The 17971-nt window shown below is 48.0% G+C and overlaps 1 protein-coding gene across 1 annotated transcript in view; it reads left to right on the plus strand.

Annotated features, from left to right (window-relative positions):
- The window catches only part of LOC141091341 (retinol dehydrogenase 7-like), a 227040-nt gene that overhangs the window by 28694 nt on the left and 180375 nt on the right, over positions 1 to 17971 (plus strand). The window contains exon 2 of the mRNA XM_073576874.1: positions 17037 to 17361. Within this exon, the coding sequence (XP_073432975.1) occupies positions 17049 to 17361 (313 nt within the window). The 5' untranslated portion in view covers positions 17037 to 17048. The remainder of the gene's footprint in view (positions 1 to 17036; positions 17362 to 17971) is intronic.

Consider the following 17971-nt stretch of genomic DNA (forward strand, 5'->3'; position numbering starts at 1 on the left):
TTGAATTTTCAGTTTGTGTCCCATTTAGTCTTTCCACTTTCCCACTACCTTGTGGCCTATATGGTGTATAAAATGTTTGCTGTACACCCGGGGCCTGCATGACTTCCCTCTTTATTTCTCCCATGAAGTGTGCACCCCTATCTGTTTCTGTGGTTTCTGGGACACCATACCTGCAGATCAGTTCTTTCATCAGTTTGTCTGTAGTCATTTTAGCATTTGCACGTTTTACCGGATAGGCTTCCGGCCAACCAGAGAAGAGATCTACACATACTAGGATATTTGCATACACTCCTACCTTGGTAGCTGTATGTCGTCAATCTGCCGTCTCTGAAACGGGGAGAGAGGCCTAGGTGTCGCTTTCTTAGGGACTTTTACTGTTTTACCTGGGTTGTGCTGTGCACAGATTAGGCATGATTGTACAAGTTTCGCGGCTGCATAACTGAAGCCAGGAGCGATCCAGAAGGCATCTACCATGGCACACATGTGACTTTTTGAGGTGTGATTGGGGCCATGTGCTGCTTGCGCCATGATTGGGAACAGGGACTTTGGTGGGCACATTTTATCCTTATTCTCCCATACTCCATTTGAGTTCAGCTCAGCTCCCAGTCTCCCCCGGTGTACCTTCTCTGTTTGGGCAGCTTTATGCTGGAGGGATTTCAGGACATCTAGACCCAATGTGGCTGGAATACGCTGACTCCCCGCCACCGTCCACTGCTCTCTCTAGGCCGCCTTGTGCTATTTTAGCAGCCTCGTTCACCCTTCTATTGCCCTCTACCTCCACGGAGTCACCTTTGTGTGTGCTTTTACCTTGACAATGCCAACCTGGACTGGTAACATCAATGCCTCCATCAATTGTTTCACCAGCTCTGCATTTTTAATGGGCTTCGAATCTGTGGCCCTTTTTCTGGCCAAATGCATTCGGGAAACTTTACAATGTAATGCCACATATAACACGAACTATATCATTACTCAATTCATTCAGTCTCAGAAGTAGATTTGAAATATCTATAACGCATCTGTCCGGGATTCCACCACAACTAGAAAGGTCACAAATCTCTTGACACAAAAATGATGTGTGATGATTCATTCATACGTGCTCATTCACTGATTTTTTTTTTTTTTTTTTTTTTTTTTTTTTTTATACTCAATTACTCATCTCTCATCTTATTCAGAGGTTCTCATAGACATATATACAAGGATTCACACAGCCTGCCTATCTTGCACTTTGGATTTGATTAATACTTTTTCCAGGTTCTTTGCTGCACTACTTCCATATCTATCCTCAATTATATCACATAACCGGTCTCCTTCTTCGGGTGTCTTTCCCTGATTGTTCCCCATTTTATCTTTTATTCTTATCCTGTTTTTCTTTTCTTTCCTGTTAATCCTCTCTTCCTTAGGTGGTGTATTGGGTAAGCTCAAGACTAGGCTCTACTATACCTCGTTACATTCTTCCTAAGGTGCCAACAGGTTAAACGGGGTGTCTGTTCCTCCCTGTACTACGTGTCTCATGTACTTATATGCTAGGTAGCATCCGAACAGTAACACTCCCACAACACACAGGATTGTAAACAAAGTATCCATCTATCGGGGTTCTTCAGTCATATCTTGTCACAGGCTCATTTCACGGTCCTGTGCTCATTCGATCACACTCTTATCTGTCACAAGGTTTATTCGTAAAGGGTGTTGATTTAAGCTTAGGCGGTGACCTCCCCGAAAGGACGCTGTCACATAACCCAGTTAGGCAATATCACCACTCTTTGAACGAATACCTACTGTGCAGCTTATTTTTCTACTTTCCACAACCTTTCAAATCAAAGTAGCCACTCAACGACCTCCTTGATTCCTAACGCGGAATCTTCTATTGTGGAGAACTTGTCCGTCGGGGCTTTGCAGCATGAACTGTTCACCCAGCCTTATATTCCATAATGTCAGACCTCTCCCATTTCGATTTGCATCAGCTCTTTTTCTAAAAATAGCTGTGCACAGACAGAACCTACAGTAACCTCTCATTCGAGCAGAAATTACATATGCGTGTCACACCCGATTTCCTCAGAGTTCTTATATGGACCTGATCTTACGGCCCCCTCCTCTACTAGATTCCCCTTTATACGGACCTTAGTTATAATGATACATTATGAAGAGCAGAGAAGAGAAAAATTGATCTCTTACCTGGCCAGGTGTTTAGGTCTGCTGTTCACAATTTCATCAGTAACCGGAGTGGTCCGTAGGTCGGGTAGTCTCGGAGAGGTGTCTATTTCAGGTCCCTGTTTCGGGCGCCAGGAAACTGTCGGGATCCCTCAGATATCTCTTTCATCTGAAGGACTGATGTTCTTGGGTGTAGGACACCATATGTCTCTAATTGATTGCTCCGTCGAGAAGAATAACACAGACATAAGCTGTATAATACAACTCGGGATGCCTGCCAAGACGCCTCTGGCTTATCAGTTAGGCTTCCATCTTTTATAGCAAAGAATTTAGACATTTACAGACATGTGCAATAAAGAAAAGAAAAATAGTTACTTCTACAACAGCTTTGCCATGTAAGCAGGAAATATTTGACCTTGGTTCACAAGGGAGATGTCTGAGACATCTCCTCGAAGAAAAGATAAAGTTCAGCAGAATTCATTTAACTCATTCAGTTCTTATCAGGGTAATTCACAGCGGTGCAGAAGAGAGCAGCGGCCCTCCTGCAGACTGCGTGGGAGAAGAGGTCTGCAGACGCATCTAATGTGGGCGCAGTGTCTTCAGCAGTGGCAGGCCTAATCCAGGCCTGCAGAGCTCCTCCTGCTGGTGGGTCCTCCCGATGAACCACAGGAATAAGGAAGATAGGTGCTGAGATACAGCACACGATGACCGGGGTGGTTGACCATGGGTGATGTCGGTTGGTCCCTTCTGCAGTACCCCTGGACCTATTAGTGATACCAGGAGCCCCATATACACCAGAGAACTTGTGAGCTGTCCCCGGGAGCAACAGCAGAGACTAAGAACCTTCAGCAAGCAGTTTGGAGGCTGATCCAAGGACTCTTCTGAGGCAACCTGGTCAGCATTATATAAATGTCTTTAATTTTCCTGTTATGGGGAATGTTACTAGAGGTAGTGGGGTTAGAAATGTTGAGGGGGTGGTATGAGATAGTCAGGGACCTAATGCAAGTTCACCGGATTTGTGGAGTCAATTGTTTGGTGTGTTACATAGCAGTTAGGGTCTGGGAACACAGTCTCCAGTGGGTGCTTGGGTATCTTCGGTGTAGGTGGGATTTGAGTTGGAGGAGGCTGCGGTTGTGGCATAGGATGCTCCCAGTGTGGAACGACAAGGGAGTATGTCAGGGATAGTGTCTGATAAGAGTGCTAAAGAGGATGAGGTATCGCGACTGGATGATTGGGCTAGAAGTGAGGTTTATGTATGTTTTGAGGGCCCTCTGGAGTGCATTTGAAGCAAGAGGTTGAGGATAAAATTTGGAAAGGGGAGTATATTGAAATATTTTCACCTCTTCTTTTGGGAAGTTTAATTTTGGATATGGTGAAGCCTAGGGATAGTAAGAAGGAGAAGGATGAGGAAGAAAAAGGAGGTATCATTTGATACCAAGGAGGTTTGCAAATTGGCTGCATGCATTTGCCATTTTAGCGAGCGTGATAGGGGAAAAAGTGTCTTTTCGGCTATATGGATGCTATTGGGGAGGTGTATAGAGTATATGGGGGTATAGCCTAGCTTAGATATCATGAGCAGTTTAGGCAACATAAAGCTTTAAGGTTGGGCATGAAGTGGGACCACAAGGACATATCCTTGTGGATGTGCCTTATGATGGCTCCTGTTTCACAGCCTTTTCAAGGGAGTCCTGGGGCTGCTTGAGCAGCAGACGGGTCTGTGGAATCGCATAAAAAGAGTTTGTGTAGGCAATTTAATGAGGTTATAATGAAAGGGGAGAGAGGTCAGCTCACCAATTTGAATCCTCCAGATGCAGGAAACTCCATTCTGATCACATGGAACAACAAAAGAGAAGACTAGGTTCCAGCTCCAGGATGAGGTAAAAGGGTTTCTTTTAACTCTGATCTCCTCGCAGGGAGTTAATAAACAATGAGCGATGAACAAAAAACAAGGTAGTTAAAGGGTTAACTTGACAGTCTGAGATTTAAAAAGCACTTATCGTAGTCTTCTGTGGTTCTTATCCACATTCATTCTGATGGGAGTTGGAGTATCGGCAACGGCCAGCATGGTGTCTTCAGAAGAATTCCAGCAAAGCATGGTCCAACTTCTGCTGGCAATGGGTGGTCACCGGTTCTGCCTGCAGAGCCCCCAGTCCATGAACCTGTGCAGCCAAAGTGGGGCACGCTGAAAGAGTCTCTGTACAGCAGGTGTGCTGCCGCGCGTCTGTCAGCAGTGAGGAACGCACCTCGGGGTCCTGCACGTTGCACCTGCTCCTCCACACGAGCACTGTTCTCTGCTTAGCTGGGCGTGTAGTGCTCTGCACAATCATTGGCTTAATGGCACGTATGCGAAAGCTCTGCCGTGGCTCAACTGAGTGCTGTCTCTCACACTGCAGAGCGCACTTGACTCTGCTCTCGCTGCCGGCGGGAAACTGAAACCTTTTTTCCCGCGCTTCCTGTTCACTGCCCGGCCTAGCCACACCCCCTCTGCCAGGGTCAAGGGACCTGTCCGGTTCCCTCTTCTTTCCCTCCAGCAACATTGCATGCAGCCTCGACAGTTCCGGACCCGGTATGAAGTAGGTACTGCAGCCCAGTCTTCCTCCTTAAGTGTGTGTGCACCTGTGTGTCTGTGACACATAATTTCTTCTTAATTATGCCATATGTAAATGCAGTAGGCCGAGAATCATAAACTGTTTGAAATAATGACTTTTGTTGTAGCACCTATATTAGCTCCTAAAGTTTATTGTACTGCTATCTTTGCAAAACAGGGATGCAGGATCACTGAACAATGATGTTTGCTGATATGTTTATTGCACATTGTACCAGGCCATGCAGTTTGACGTGTAAAAATTGAAAGATAAAGTATAAATATACAATGCGAGTTAACCTCATCACATCTTTCTCTAGATCTATGGATGCTGGCTTGAAGCACAGTTGTGAACTATATAATAATTATACTTTTTCCTCTGTTCCAAGAGACTCTACAGGATGTCAGCTTCAAGGACCACAGCCCCAGCTGGAAGAACACAGACCTGCTTCATTGACCATCACTGAATCCAGTTTGAGACAATAAGATCACCTGGCCACATACCTTACTGCTCTTTGTTAGCACCCTAAGCTTGTCATTGAATCATCTTTGTATGGGCCACCAAAAGCAGGGTGCCACTGGTGGGATTAGTTGGCCATGAATGCAACTCTAATCCCGGCAAGTCAGCGGAAGGGTGACTTTGTAATTTGCTTCATCTTGGATATTTGCTGGGCCTGTCCTATTTGCTATTTGATAATGGTTCAATAAATTATTGCACAATGTTTGACCCTCACCCTGTGTTCTCTCAGTAGTGTTTTGCCCATATGAAGAGAGCGGGCATTCAGTAGTGTGAGCCGTGGTCCATGCAGTCTTTCTAAAGACAGCCGGGCCAGCGGACGAGAGCACCCACTGACCCTATGCCTCCACAGCATGTATGTGTGGCGCCCTTGAGGGTTCAGTCACCACAGAGGTACTGCACCTCCTCCTGAGGTGTGATACCCCACCATTCAGGTAAGGTGGGGACACCTGACCACACTCCAACACCTGCATCCCACACAACATAGTAGTGTAGCAAAGCACCCTTTGGTGGCTCCCTGCTTAGAACATGAAGAGTGCTGGGAGGTGGGTGGAGCTTAGTCTGCACCAAAAGATTGGGAAGAGTTTAGGATTTAGTCAGTATGTCACAGGAGTCTGTGAGAGGAGATCCCCGGAGAGGGATGGATGAAGGGAGTGCTGCAGCAGACCTCAGTGACCTGGGTCTGCTGGCACAGGAAAGAGACATTGATGGAAATCCTGACTCTTTATAAGAAAGATAGATTTGAACGGAACGTAAGGAGAAGAGGAGGACTGAGGATTAGGGTTAAAGCAGAACCCTTCCCAAGTTCACAGCGCAAGGCCGGGGTCCGGTCCCCGAGGTTGTATGGATACTAATGGTCCTGCAGCAGACACCAGAGGAATAGAAGTTGTCACCACTTTATTCCCACACAAGACTTGGGGGCACAACAGCAACGTGAGTGAGCCGGGACTTAGTAGCAAGGAGTCCCCGAAGCAGGCTACAGCTGTCTGCCGTACAAGTAGAGTTCATAGGAACATCTTACAGGAGGAACTCCAGTGTAACTCAGTACTGAGAGTACTTCACTATAGGTGCAAAAAGGGAGACGTTCAGAAAAGGCACATGTTGGCAGAGTGTGGGAAGGGAGTACTTCATCTTGCCTGGAGGTTGGCTGAGCTCCTGACCCGGAGGACACGGCATGGATGCGGGCACCTGTATGCACAACAGACTGTGAGTAAAACTTTGGAACTACATGCCCTGGTGTCCTCCACTTATTCCTGCGCTAACACACTCAGCACTGCTACATCACTGTGCCTGACACTGCACCAACTATGTCTCCTATCTCCTCACCTACACTGCCCTACCTGTGGAGGGCCACAACATCATTGCTGCACCACACCATCTGTCCCAGAGGATCTGTCTGCAGCGTCGGCTTAACATCTTCCTTGCCGAACACCACAGGTGGTGTCACGAATCAGAAGGTCAGAAGCCACGAAGAAAAGACAAGAAAGGAACAGGCTTGGAATCTTCACACAAGGACAAGACCACATTGCACAGAGCTTCCAGGGAGGAAGTCACATCATCTTTCAGAGAACTGCAGGGGGCCCCCAGGAAGGAACTGAGACACTAACTTCACCGTGAGTGTTAACCCCGTGTGCGCACATGTTTAGGACTTAGGATAGGCTTCAATAGACAGTGCACGGTAGCCATGCGGCTGGTGTAGCAGCGGCCAGTCAGGCTATAGTTAGAGTAGAAGCATACTGTGCTTTATTGTATTGTTTTGCCTTTTGCAAAATACACTGATCTGTAATAGTTGGTGCACCGGGCCATTTGTACGGCCCAGCTAGAGAATATCACTTTTGTAAATTGTTTTCTGTCATTTGCATACCCCTGTTTACACTTTCCTAACACTGCATTCCTTGCCTGTAAATAAATTAACTGTTTGTTGCTTGCACCTCATCTTGTGTGCCGTGGTCTCCCTGCATTGTGGTGGTCCCCCGGCCATCGCTTCACAGCCACGACCCATCTTCCATGCTCTTACTGAGGGAAGGAGGTTGTTGGCCAAAATCTTGTGATACATGACCTCATCCATCCTCCTTTCAATACGGTGCAGCCGACCTGTCCCTTTTACAGAAAAGAACCCCAAAAGCATGATGTTTCCCCCATTATGTTTCATGGTGTGATGTTCTTTGGGTTGTACTAATTCTTCTTCCTCCAAACACTGCAAGTGGAGTTGATACCCAAAAAGTTTTATTTTAGTTTCATCCGACCACATGACCTTCTCCAAAGCTCATCTGGATCATCCAGATGGTCATTGGGGAACTTCAAATTGGCCTGGACAACTGGCATGCCCTGCAGGTTTTTAATCCATGACTGTGTAGTGTGTTACTAATGGTAATCTTTTAGACTGTGGTCCCAGCTCTCTTCAGGTCATTGACCAGGTCCTCCTGTGTAGTTCTGGGCTGATTCCTGACCTTTCTCAGAATCATCCTTACCTCACAAGGCAAAATTTTGCATGAAACCCCAGATTGAGGATGATTGACAATCATCCTGTGTTTAAAGTTATGGTACCTTCTTGTGGCTAGTGGGAAAATAGGAATTGGCCAATTTGTGCACTAAGAATAATTTTGTAAGTATAGTCTATACGGCAGTAATGCAGTTTTGCAGTTTACATTTCATATATTATATGTTTGCACAATTTGCTTCTGAACTTTTGGATGTATGTATCCCTGTGAGACTTGTGGGACTCCTAATGTGAACCTGCAGGACCATGACAACGAACCTCCCCCAGGTGAGCTGGCCTAGTGGACCACCCCCTATACAGGGGCAGACCCAGGGGAGACTATCGCCATGGAAACTGATACCCGAGTACAGGAGGTTGGAGACACAAGCGGGAAACAGACTGGGAGACAGGTAGCGGAGACCGGTGACCACAGGGGAGACTGCTGCAGATCTGGAGGAGTGCGACGGAGGAGGAAGACTCAAGAGGGACTGGTGACACAGGAGGAGGCAGGCATAGGCTGGGATGGATGGGCACTAGGAGAGAACACAGGTCACAATGAGGGATCAGAAGGTCGGGTGGCCCAGGGTGCAAGGCTGGGCGCAAGACATGGCAGGCAGGCAGAAGAACGCAGAGAAGCATGGGGCCTTTATCAAGCGTAGGACACAATTGATAGTCAGGCACAGAGCAGGGGGAGAGGCTACCCGATATAGGGTGCGCGCTGCAGGACTCCCTGGTCAAGTCATCCCGGGTCATAGAGTGGAGTAACGGAGTGGCTGCAGTCAGGCTGGAGGAAGCGCGCATGCGCCGCTGAATCTGGAGTGCAAGGTGCGCACGCGCACCCGACAGGAGCCGGCGGGAAGTGAGGAGGCCAGGTGAGTGAGTATGCCGGGACCCGGGGGAAGGTGCGGAAGACACGTCTGACGTGACCGTAGGTGCAGCAGGCGTGCCAGACGTGACAATCCCTATATTCTGCAGTATCTTGCACCTGCTCGTACTTCATTCTGTTAGGAGGTGATGGTCAGTTTTGATTTTTGAGGTGTCTCTACTAGAGTTGAGCGACTTTTGGTTTTTTAGGGTCGCGTTTCGTTTCGTGAAACCCGACTTTTCCAAAAGTCGGGTCGAGCAAGATCGTCCGATTATAGGGAAAAGTCGGGGTCGTCCCGAAACACGAAACCCAATGTAAGTCAATGGGGAATAAAAGTCGGCAGTGAGAGGAGGACAGGAAACACACCTACAGTGCCCATTTGAATGCCAAAAGCATCAATTCTTCTTACTTAAGCTTGTCAACCTTAATTAACTTCATAATACAAGTTACGCACTGAAAAATGGGGGTTATTTGGCTAAAGTTGTGGGGGGGGGGAGGGCTGGCTGCAGGTTTTCATGTGCCCTGGGCGAAAGAACGCCCCTTTAACACATACCACAACTCATCATGCTCCGATACGGCAGATAAATAGCGGTATAGTACAATGAAAAATACCTCACTTTTTACATCTCATGACGAGGCCCATCTATTTCTCCATACAGAATCATTGGTCCCATATAATGTTTGAAACAGTATATGATGAGCTCCACATAATGCTACAGTATATGTTGGTCCCCATGGATGAAGCTCCACTGTCTTATGGGCCCAAATAATGCTCCAAACATAATGGGCCCCATTTCTAATGCTCTAGTGTATAATGGGCCCTGTAAATGCTGCTCCAGTGTCTGATGTCCACCTTTGGAATGTTCCAGTGTATGGTGGGCCCCATCTATCATTCTCCAGAGTATAGTGCTCCCCAAAAATTGCTGCCCCAACATTGAAAACAATCAAATAAGTCTCCTCGCTAGGGAATCCCTGTACTTGTCTGGACAGGTGCTGTAGCTTGCTTAACAGCTCGCCATCCGTTCTCACGCCCAGTATGGATTGCACGTGATTGCACAAAGGTTAGAAAGGGTACCGTATCCCTGGATAACATGTATGGATAGCGTACACATTCAAAATATATGTCTCAGGAGGCAGGCTCAGACGGAGTCAGGCCCAGTATGGATTGCACGTGATTGCACAAAGGTTAGAAAGGGTACCGTATCCCTGGATAACATGTATGGATAGCGTACACATTCAAAATATATGTCTCAGGAGGCAGGCTCAGACGGTGTCAGGCACAGTATGGATTGCACGTGATTGCACAAAGGTTAGAAAGGGTACCGTATCCCCGGATAACATGTATGGATAGCGTACACATTCAAAATATATGTCTCAGGAGGCAGGCTCAGACGGTGTTAGGCCCAGTATGGATTGCACGTGATTGCACAAAGGTTAGAAAGGGTTCCGTATCCCCGGATAACATGTATGGATAGCGTACACATTCAAAATATATGTCTCAGGAGGCAGGCTCAGACGGTGTTAGGCCCAGTATGGATTGCACGTGATTGCACAAAGGTTAGAAAGTGTACCGTATCCCTGGATAACATGTATGGATAGCGTACACATTCAAAATATATGTCTCAGGAGGCAGGCTCAGACGGTGTCAGGCCCAGTATGGATTGCACGTGATTGCACAAAGGTTAGAAAGGGTACCGAATCCCTGGATAACATGTATGGATAGCGTACACATTCAAAATATATGTCTCAGGAGGCAGGCTCAGATGGTGTCAGGCCCAGTATGGATTGCACGTGATTGCAAAAGGTTAGAAAGGGTACCGTATCCCCGGATAACATGTATGGATAGCGTACACATTCAAAATATATGTCTCAGGAGGCAGGCTCAGACGGTGTTAGGCCCAGTATGGATTGCACGTGATTGCACAAAGGTTAGAAAGGGTACCGTATCCCCGGATAACATGTATGGATAGCGTACACATTCAAAATATATGTCTCTGGAGGCAGGCTCAGACGGTGTTAGGCCCAGTATGGATTGCACGTGATTGCACAAAGGTTAGAAAGGGTACCGTATCCCTGGATAACATGTATGGATAGCGTACACATTCAAAATATATGTCTCAGGAGGCAGGCTCAGACGGTGTCAGGCACAGTATGGATTTGACGGCCCAGATTACACAGCGGAGGAGCAGGGAGAGGTAAAGATTGCAAATGCTGGGGCCCTGCCCAAGCAAGGGGGGCCCACTCGTGGGCGTCGGTACTGGCACTGGGCCCCTCATAGAACAGCGGTGTGTCTGACGGCGGGTGTGCACCACCACCGTCAGAGACACTTGATTGCACTATGAGGGACCCTGTGCCAGTGCCCGCGCCCAAGAGTTGGCCTACCCACCTGTCCAGGGCAACGGCACTCGCACGGTGTCGTGCGGTAGGTGGTGACCCCGGCCATGGGGGGGGAGGCAGCACAGTTAGGGAGTTTTAGAAAGTGGCATATGTTGATGTTGGACATTCAGCTGATGCAAAAGGCGAAATAGGTGAAGTACCAGGAAGAGGTGGACCAAAGCAAGCCATTTTTCTGTCTCCCTATGTGTCATCAGGGGAAGGTGGGACAAAATCCTTGGAAACCCATGCGTGGTTCATTTTAATGAAGGTTAGATCATCCACATTTTGGGTTGACAGACGGGTCCTTTTTTCTGTCAGGATTGATCCAGCTGCACTGAAGACTCTTTCCGATAGCACACCTGCAGCTGGGCAAGCGAGCTCCTGTAAGGCATATTGGGCCAATTCAGGCCAGGTGTCCAGTTTAGCGGCCCAATAGTCAAAGGGGAATGACCTGTGTGGGAGAACATCGATATGGGAGGAAAAGTAGTTTGTAACCATAGTTGACAACTGCTGTCTCCTGTCACTTTCCATCGATGCAGTATTACCAGTTGTGTGAGCGGTATTTGAAAAATCAGTCCACAACATTGTCATGAAACCCCTGTCTCCAATGCCACTTCTGCTGTGTGCACCACGAACACCTCTGCCAAGCTGCCCCCGGCCCGTACGGCTCGTGTGAGAACCATCACCGCTGCTGTGTGCTGGGAATGCCTCAAGCAACCGATTTACCAGAGTTGCTTGTTTATTAGCCAATATTAGGTCAAGGTTCTCCTGTGGCATGATGTTTTGTAATTTGCCTTTATAGCGTGGATCCAGGATGCTGGCCAACCAGTAGTCGTCATCGTTCATCATTTTGGCAATGCGGGGGTCCCTTTTTAGGATCCGCAAGGCATAATCTGACATGTGGGCCAATGTTCCCGGTGTCAATGATGCACTGCGAGTGCTGGGTGGAGGAGCACTTTCTGGCAAATCCACATCCCTCCAGTCATGCACAAACCCTGTACCAGACCTTGCCACGCCAACATTTTCACTTGCCCCACGAGATGCATCCTCCTCCCCTAAGTAATCATCCCCATCATCCTCCTCCTCCTCCTCCTCTTCTGCCTCCACCTCGTCCAGGAGAGGTCCCTGAGCAGACAATGGCTGAATGTCATCAAGGATTCCCTCCTCCTCTTCCTCCTCATCAACATTGGCTGCAGACGCCTGCTCCTTAAGGTGCGTCAAAGTTTGCACGAGCAGACGCATAAGTGGGATGCTCATGCTTAGGATGGCGTCGTCTGCGCTTACCAGCCGTGTGCATTCCTCAAAACACTGAAGGACTTTACAAAGGTCTTTCAGCTTCGACCACTGCACGCCTGTCAACTCCATGTCTGCTCTCAAAGTGCCTGGCCGTGTATCCTCCCACAAATGCATTATGGCCTGCCTCTGCTCGCACAGCCGCTCCACCATGTGCAGGGTGGAGTTCCACCTTGTTGCAATGTCGATAATGAGGCGGTGGTTGGGAAGGTGGAGCAATCGCTGCAGCTTCTGAATACGAACGGAGTGTACAGGCGACCGGCGGATGTGCGCGCACAGTCTTCGCACCTTCTGGAGCAGGGCTGTTAACTCCGGATAATTTTTGAGGAAGCACTGCACCACCAGGTTCAAGGTGTGAGCCAAGCAAGGTATGTGGCTGAGTTTTGAAAGGGCTATGGCTGCCACAAAATTACGGCCGTTATCACTAACTACCTTGCCTGCCTCAAGATGTACAATGCCCAGCCATGACTCAGTTTGTCGCTTCAAGTACTCGGCCAGCACCTCGGCGGTGTGTCTGTCGCCCAAACACATCATCTGCAACACAGCCTGCTGACGCTTTCCACTAGCTGCTCGATAGGGGGACACATCGTGTGCAACAGTGGCAGCTGCAGATGGAGTGCTCGTACGACTGCGCTCTGTGGACGAGGAGGAGGAGGAGGAGGGTCGAACGCCTACAGCCAACTGTTTCCTATACCGTGGGCTAGGCAGCACTGTCCCACCACCGCTGTCCCCTGTGGACCCTGCATCCACCACATTAACCCAGTGCGCAGTGATGGACACGTAACGGCCCTGGCCATGCCGACTGGACCATGCATCAGTTGTGAGGTGCACCTTTCCGCTCACTGACTGCTTGAGTGCATGGACAATGCGGTCTTTCACATGATGGTGGAGGGCTGGGATGGCTTTGCGAGAGAAGAAGTGGCGACTGGGTAGGTCATAGCGTGGTACTGCATAGGCCATGAGTTCGCGGAAAGCTGTGCTTTCCACCAACCGAAAGGGCATCATCTCAAACGAGATTAGTTTGGCAATGTGGGCGTTCAAACCCAGTGTACGCGGATGAGAGACTGAGTACTTTCTTGACCTACTCATAGTGTCTGGGAGGGTGAGCTGGACTTGAGAGCTGCATATGGTGGAAGTAGCGGTGGACAGGGCGGACTGAGAGAGGGTTGATGATGGTGATGGAGTTGGTGTTCTTTCTGATGGCCTAGAATCAGTCTTTCGTTGATATAACAGTGGGATTTCCTGACTGCTGTGGTCTTGCAACGACACCTCAACATTTGCTGCTGTGCTAACCGGTGGGCTTACAGTGGGGGAAACAATGTAGCGTTGCTGACTACCTTCGTTGTGATCAGTTGCACATGTGTCACTTGAGGTATGGTGTTGTGTCCACGCTTGCAAGTGCATGCTGGTTAAATGTCTAAGCATGCAACTGGTATTCAAATTTTTCAGATTTTTCCCTCGGCGAAAGGTCTTTGCGCACTTCTTACAGATAACCTTGGCCTGATCATGAGGATTTTGTTCAAAAAAGTGCCACACTGCACTCTTCCTACTTTGGCAGACATTTTGCGGCCTAGGACGCTGTGATCTTTTGACCCTCTGGACAAGCTGTCCAGCAACTCTTTTGATGTTTGGAACCTGTCTTTGGAGTGCTCCGGGCCTGCCAGAAAACAGCTGTTGCGATGTCGATGTCTGCTGTGGATGCTCCTCATCTGAGCTATTGGAAGCAGCACCCTCTTCCCCCAATGGATGCCAATCTGGGTCAACAACTGGGTCATCCATCACCTCCTCTTCTATGTCATGTGCACCTTTCTCTGTGTCTCCGTGTATTGTGGTATATTGTGCGGGAAGCGGCACCTGAGTCTCATCAGGGTCAAAATCTGGCTCTGTACACTGCGAGGACAATGTAGTGCTCTGAGTGAATGTACCAGCAGAATCATCCATCAGCGGCTGTGCATCAGTGCACTCGATGTCAGATTCATCTTGGCCTGGGTAATTCACCATTTCACTTGATAATCCAGGCATGGTATGTGAAAACAGCTCCATGGAGTAATCAGTAGTATGGCCTGCGTCATCCTTCAATCTTGGTTGGGGTGAAGGACACAAGGAAAGGTGTGGTTCATGAACATGAGCCTCCAATGACGACTCAGTGCTTTTACTTTTTACAACTGAAGAAGAGGAGGCGATAGAGCTGGAGGCTGAGTCAGCAATGTAAGACAAAACTTTTTCCTGATGCTCTGCCTTTAAAAGCGGTTTGCTAACTCCTAGAAAACTAAGCGTTCGAGGCCTTATGTAGCCAGACGATGATGCAGGGTCAGCACCTCCTGCATTCGGTCCTATTTTGCTCTTGCCACTACCATCAGATCCACCACCAACACCATCATTACCAGCTGCCAACCCCCGCCCAATTCCACGGCCTCTTCCACCAGCCTTCCTCATTTTTGGTAGAAATGTAGACAAAATCCAACAAACTATATAGTAATGTAAAACAAGGTACAAGGTGTCTATAGGACAGGGGAGATTTAGAATTTCTGCACACACTTGTGGACAGTGGACACTTTTGGATTGTGTGAGGCCCACTGATATCTGAGCACTATGTGACAGGCTCGATGGCACAGCTGCCTGTGACCAAAGTGACGAGAGGATAATGGAGATTTTGAATCTCTGCGCACACTTTTGGACACTGGACACTTGTGGATTGTGTGAGGCCCACTGATATCTGAGCGCTATGTGACAGGCTCGATGGCACAGCTGCCTGTGACCAAAGTGACGAGAGGATAATGGAGATTTTGAATCTCTGCGCACACTTTTGGACACTGGACACTTGTGGATTGTGTGAGGCCCACTGATATCTGAGCGCTATGTGACACGCTCGATGGCACAGCTGCCTGTGACCAAAGTGACGAGAGGATAATGGAGATTTTGAATCTCTGCGCACACTTTTGGACACTGGACACTTGTGGATTGTGTGAGGCCCACTGATATCTGAGCGCTATGTGACACGCTCGATGGCACAGCTGCCTGTGACCAAAGTGACGAGAGGATAATGGAGATTTTGAATCTCTGCGCACACTTTTGGACACTGGACACTTGTGGATTGTGTGAGGCCCACTGATATCTGAGCGCTATGTGACACGCTCGATGGCACAGCTGCCTGTGACCAAAGTGATGAGAGGATAATGGAGATTTTGAATCTCTGCGCACACTTTTGGACACTGGACACTTGTGGATTGTGTGAGGCCCACTGATATCTGAGCGCTATGTGACACGCTCGATGGCACAGCTGCCTGTGACAAAAGTGACGAGAGGCTAATGGAGATTTTGAATCTCTGCGCACACTTTTGGACACTGGACACTTGTGGATTGTGTGAGGCCCACTGATATCTGAGCGCTATGTGACAGGCTCGATGGCACAGCTGTGACCAAAGTGACGAGAGGATAATGGAGATTTTGAATCTCTGCGCACACTTTTGGACACTGGACACTTGTGGATTGTGTGAGGCCCACTGATATCTGAGCGCTATGTGACACGCTCGATGGCACAGCTGCCTGTGACCAAAGTGACGAGAGGATAATGGAGATTTTGAATCTCTGCGCACACTTTTGGACACTGGACACTTGTGGATTGTGTGAGGCCCACTGATATCTGAGTGCTATGTGACAGGCTCGATGGCACAGCTGCCTGTGACCAAAGTGACGAGAGGATAATGGAGATTTTGAATCTCTGCGCACACTTTTGGACACTGGACACTTGTGGATTGTGTGAGGCCCACTGATATCTGAGCGCTATGTGACACGCTCGATGGCACAGCTGCCTGTGACCAAAGTGACGAGAGGATAATGGAGATTTTGAATCTCTGCGCACACTTTTGGACACTGGACACTTGTGGATTGTGTGAGGCCCACTGATATCTGAGCGCTATGTGACACGCTCGATGGCACAGCTGCCTGTGACCAAAGTGACGAGAGGATAATGGAGATTTTGAATCTCTGCGCACACTTTTGGACACTGGACACTTGTGGATTGTGTGAGTCCCACTGATATCTGAGCGCTATGTGACAGGCTCGATGGCACAGCTGTGACAAAAGTGACTAGAGGATAAGGGAGATTGGATTGCTTTTAAAAAAGCAGTTTGCGGAGCAGTGGGTAAAAAGCAATGCCAGCGTGTCAGGAAGCCTTAAAAGGCAGCCCAACAACCAACACCACTGATACACCACAATATAGCCTCCCCTTGCACTGCACACACAGTGACTTGTGTGTTGTGCAGGCCAAATCGCTAGCAGCAGAAGCAGTTTTTTTGTCTTCTTCCCTGCCTAACGCTCTCCCTACAGAATCAGCAGCAACCTCTCCCTATACTAAGATCGGCAGAAGTAAGATGGCGGTCGGCGTGCACGCCCTTTTATACCCCCTGTGACGCCCACCAAAGCAAGCCAATCACTTGCATGCCCTTCTGAAAGATGGTGGTGACCCGTGCCTAGGTCATCACGTTGCCCACAGTGTCCGTGGATCCTGATTGGCTGAAAAAGAGCGCAAAACAAACTTTTGAAACGCGACTTTGGCGCATAAGTCGCCGACCTCGTGGCCGACCTCATCCTAGGGTCGGGTTTCGTTTCATGAAACCCGACTTTGCCAAAAGTCGGCGACTTTTGAATTTTTTCGACCCGTTTCGCTCAACTCTAGTCTCTACAAAAAACATTTAATTTCCTTTTATTGCAGTTCATTTATATATTGTTTTAAAACTCTGTTTTAATCCTACTTTGTATTGCCATCTCCTAGGTCCTTGTCACCATGTGGCTCCTTCTGTTGGTGCTCCTGAGTCTGATCATCCTATACAGACGATACAGATATAGTCTGATCCTGGAGAATCTCACAGACAAATATGTTTTCATCACGGGATGTGATTCTGGATTTGGAAATCTGCTGGCAAAACTGCTTGACAAGCGTGGCATGAAGGTTTTGGCAGCTTGTCTGACTGATAAGGGGGCAGAGGAGCTAAAGAAGGAAACATCAACCAGATTGCAGACAATACGGTTAGATGTCGCGGACAGCCAGAGTGTCCGCGCTGCAGCAGAATGGGTCAGTGATATTGTCCGAGATAAAGGTGGGTCACACGAATAGACAGACAACAACTTTTTACATTTCACAAGAAAATACAAATTTCTCTCTATAAATGTACATCACAAGTGTTTTCTTCATAAAATTTGGTTGTTTCATGTTCTGAAATTAGTAAAATTTCAAAGTACTTGTAAAATTAAGTAACTTTGCAATTTACCTCTAAAAACTCTGTCTTCTCAAGAGTGGAGAGTTTTTACATTTTTTTTAGTTTACATGCTCATGACTGGGCTACTGGCTACTTTAGATTGGCTAGTAACCCAGGTAAGGAGTTTGTGGTTGAAGGCTCTGTGTTTTAGGCCACATTGAAACATCTATGAGTTTGTATATATGTAAAAACATAGACTACTGTTCATCACTCTTTTGATACATGAATTACAAAGCTTCTACTAATCATTGTAATGTTAATCACAGACAGCACTTAAAGGCTGTACACTCATTCCATCCATGATTTCCATGGACACCTTAGGTCACGTTTACATGTTCAGTATTTGGTGAGGTTTTTTTACCTCTGTATTTGTAAGCCAAAACCAGGAGTGGGTGATAAATCCAGAAGAGGCGACGTGTTTATATTATACTTAACCTCTGATTGTTCCACT

Source organism: Dendrobates tinctorius, unplaced genomic scaffold, assembly GCF_039654945.1.
Source record: "Dendrobates tinctorius isolate UK_male_01 unplaced genomic scaffold, ASM3965494v1 ptg000051l, whole genome shotgun sequence".
In the NCBI taxonomy this organism is placed as follows: Eukaryota; Metazoa; Chordata; class Amphibia; order Anura; family Dendrobatidae; genus Dendrobates; species Dendrobates tinctorius.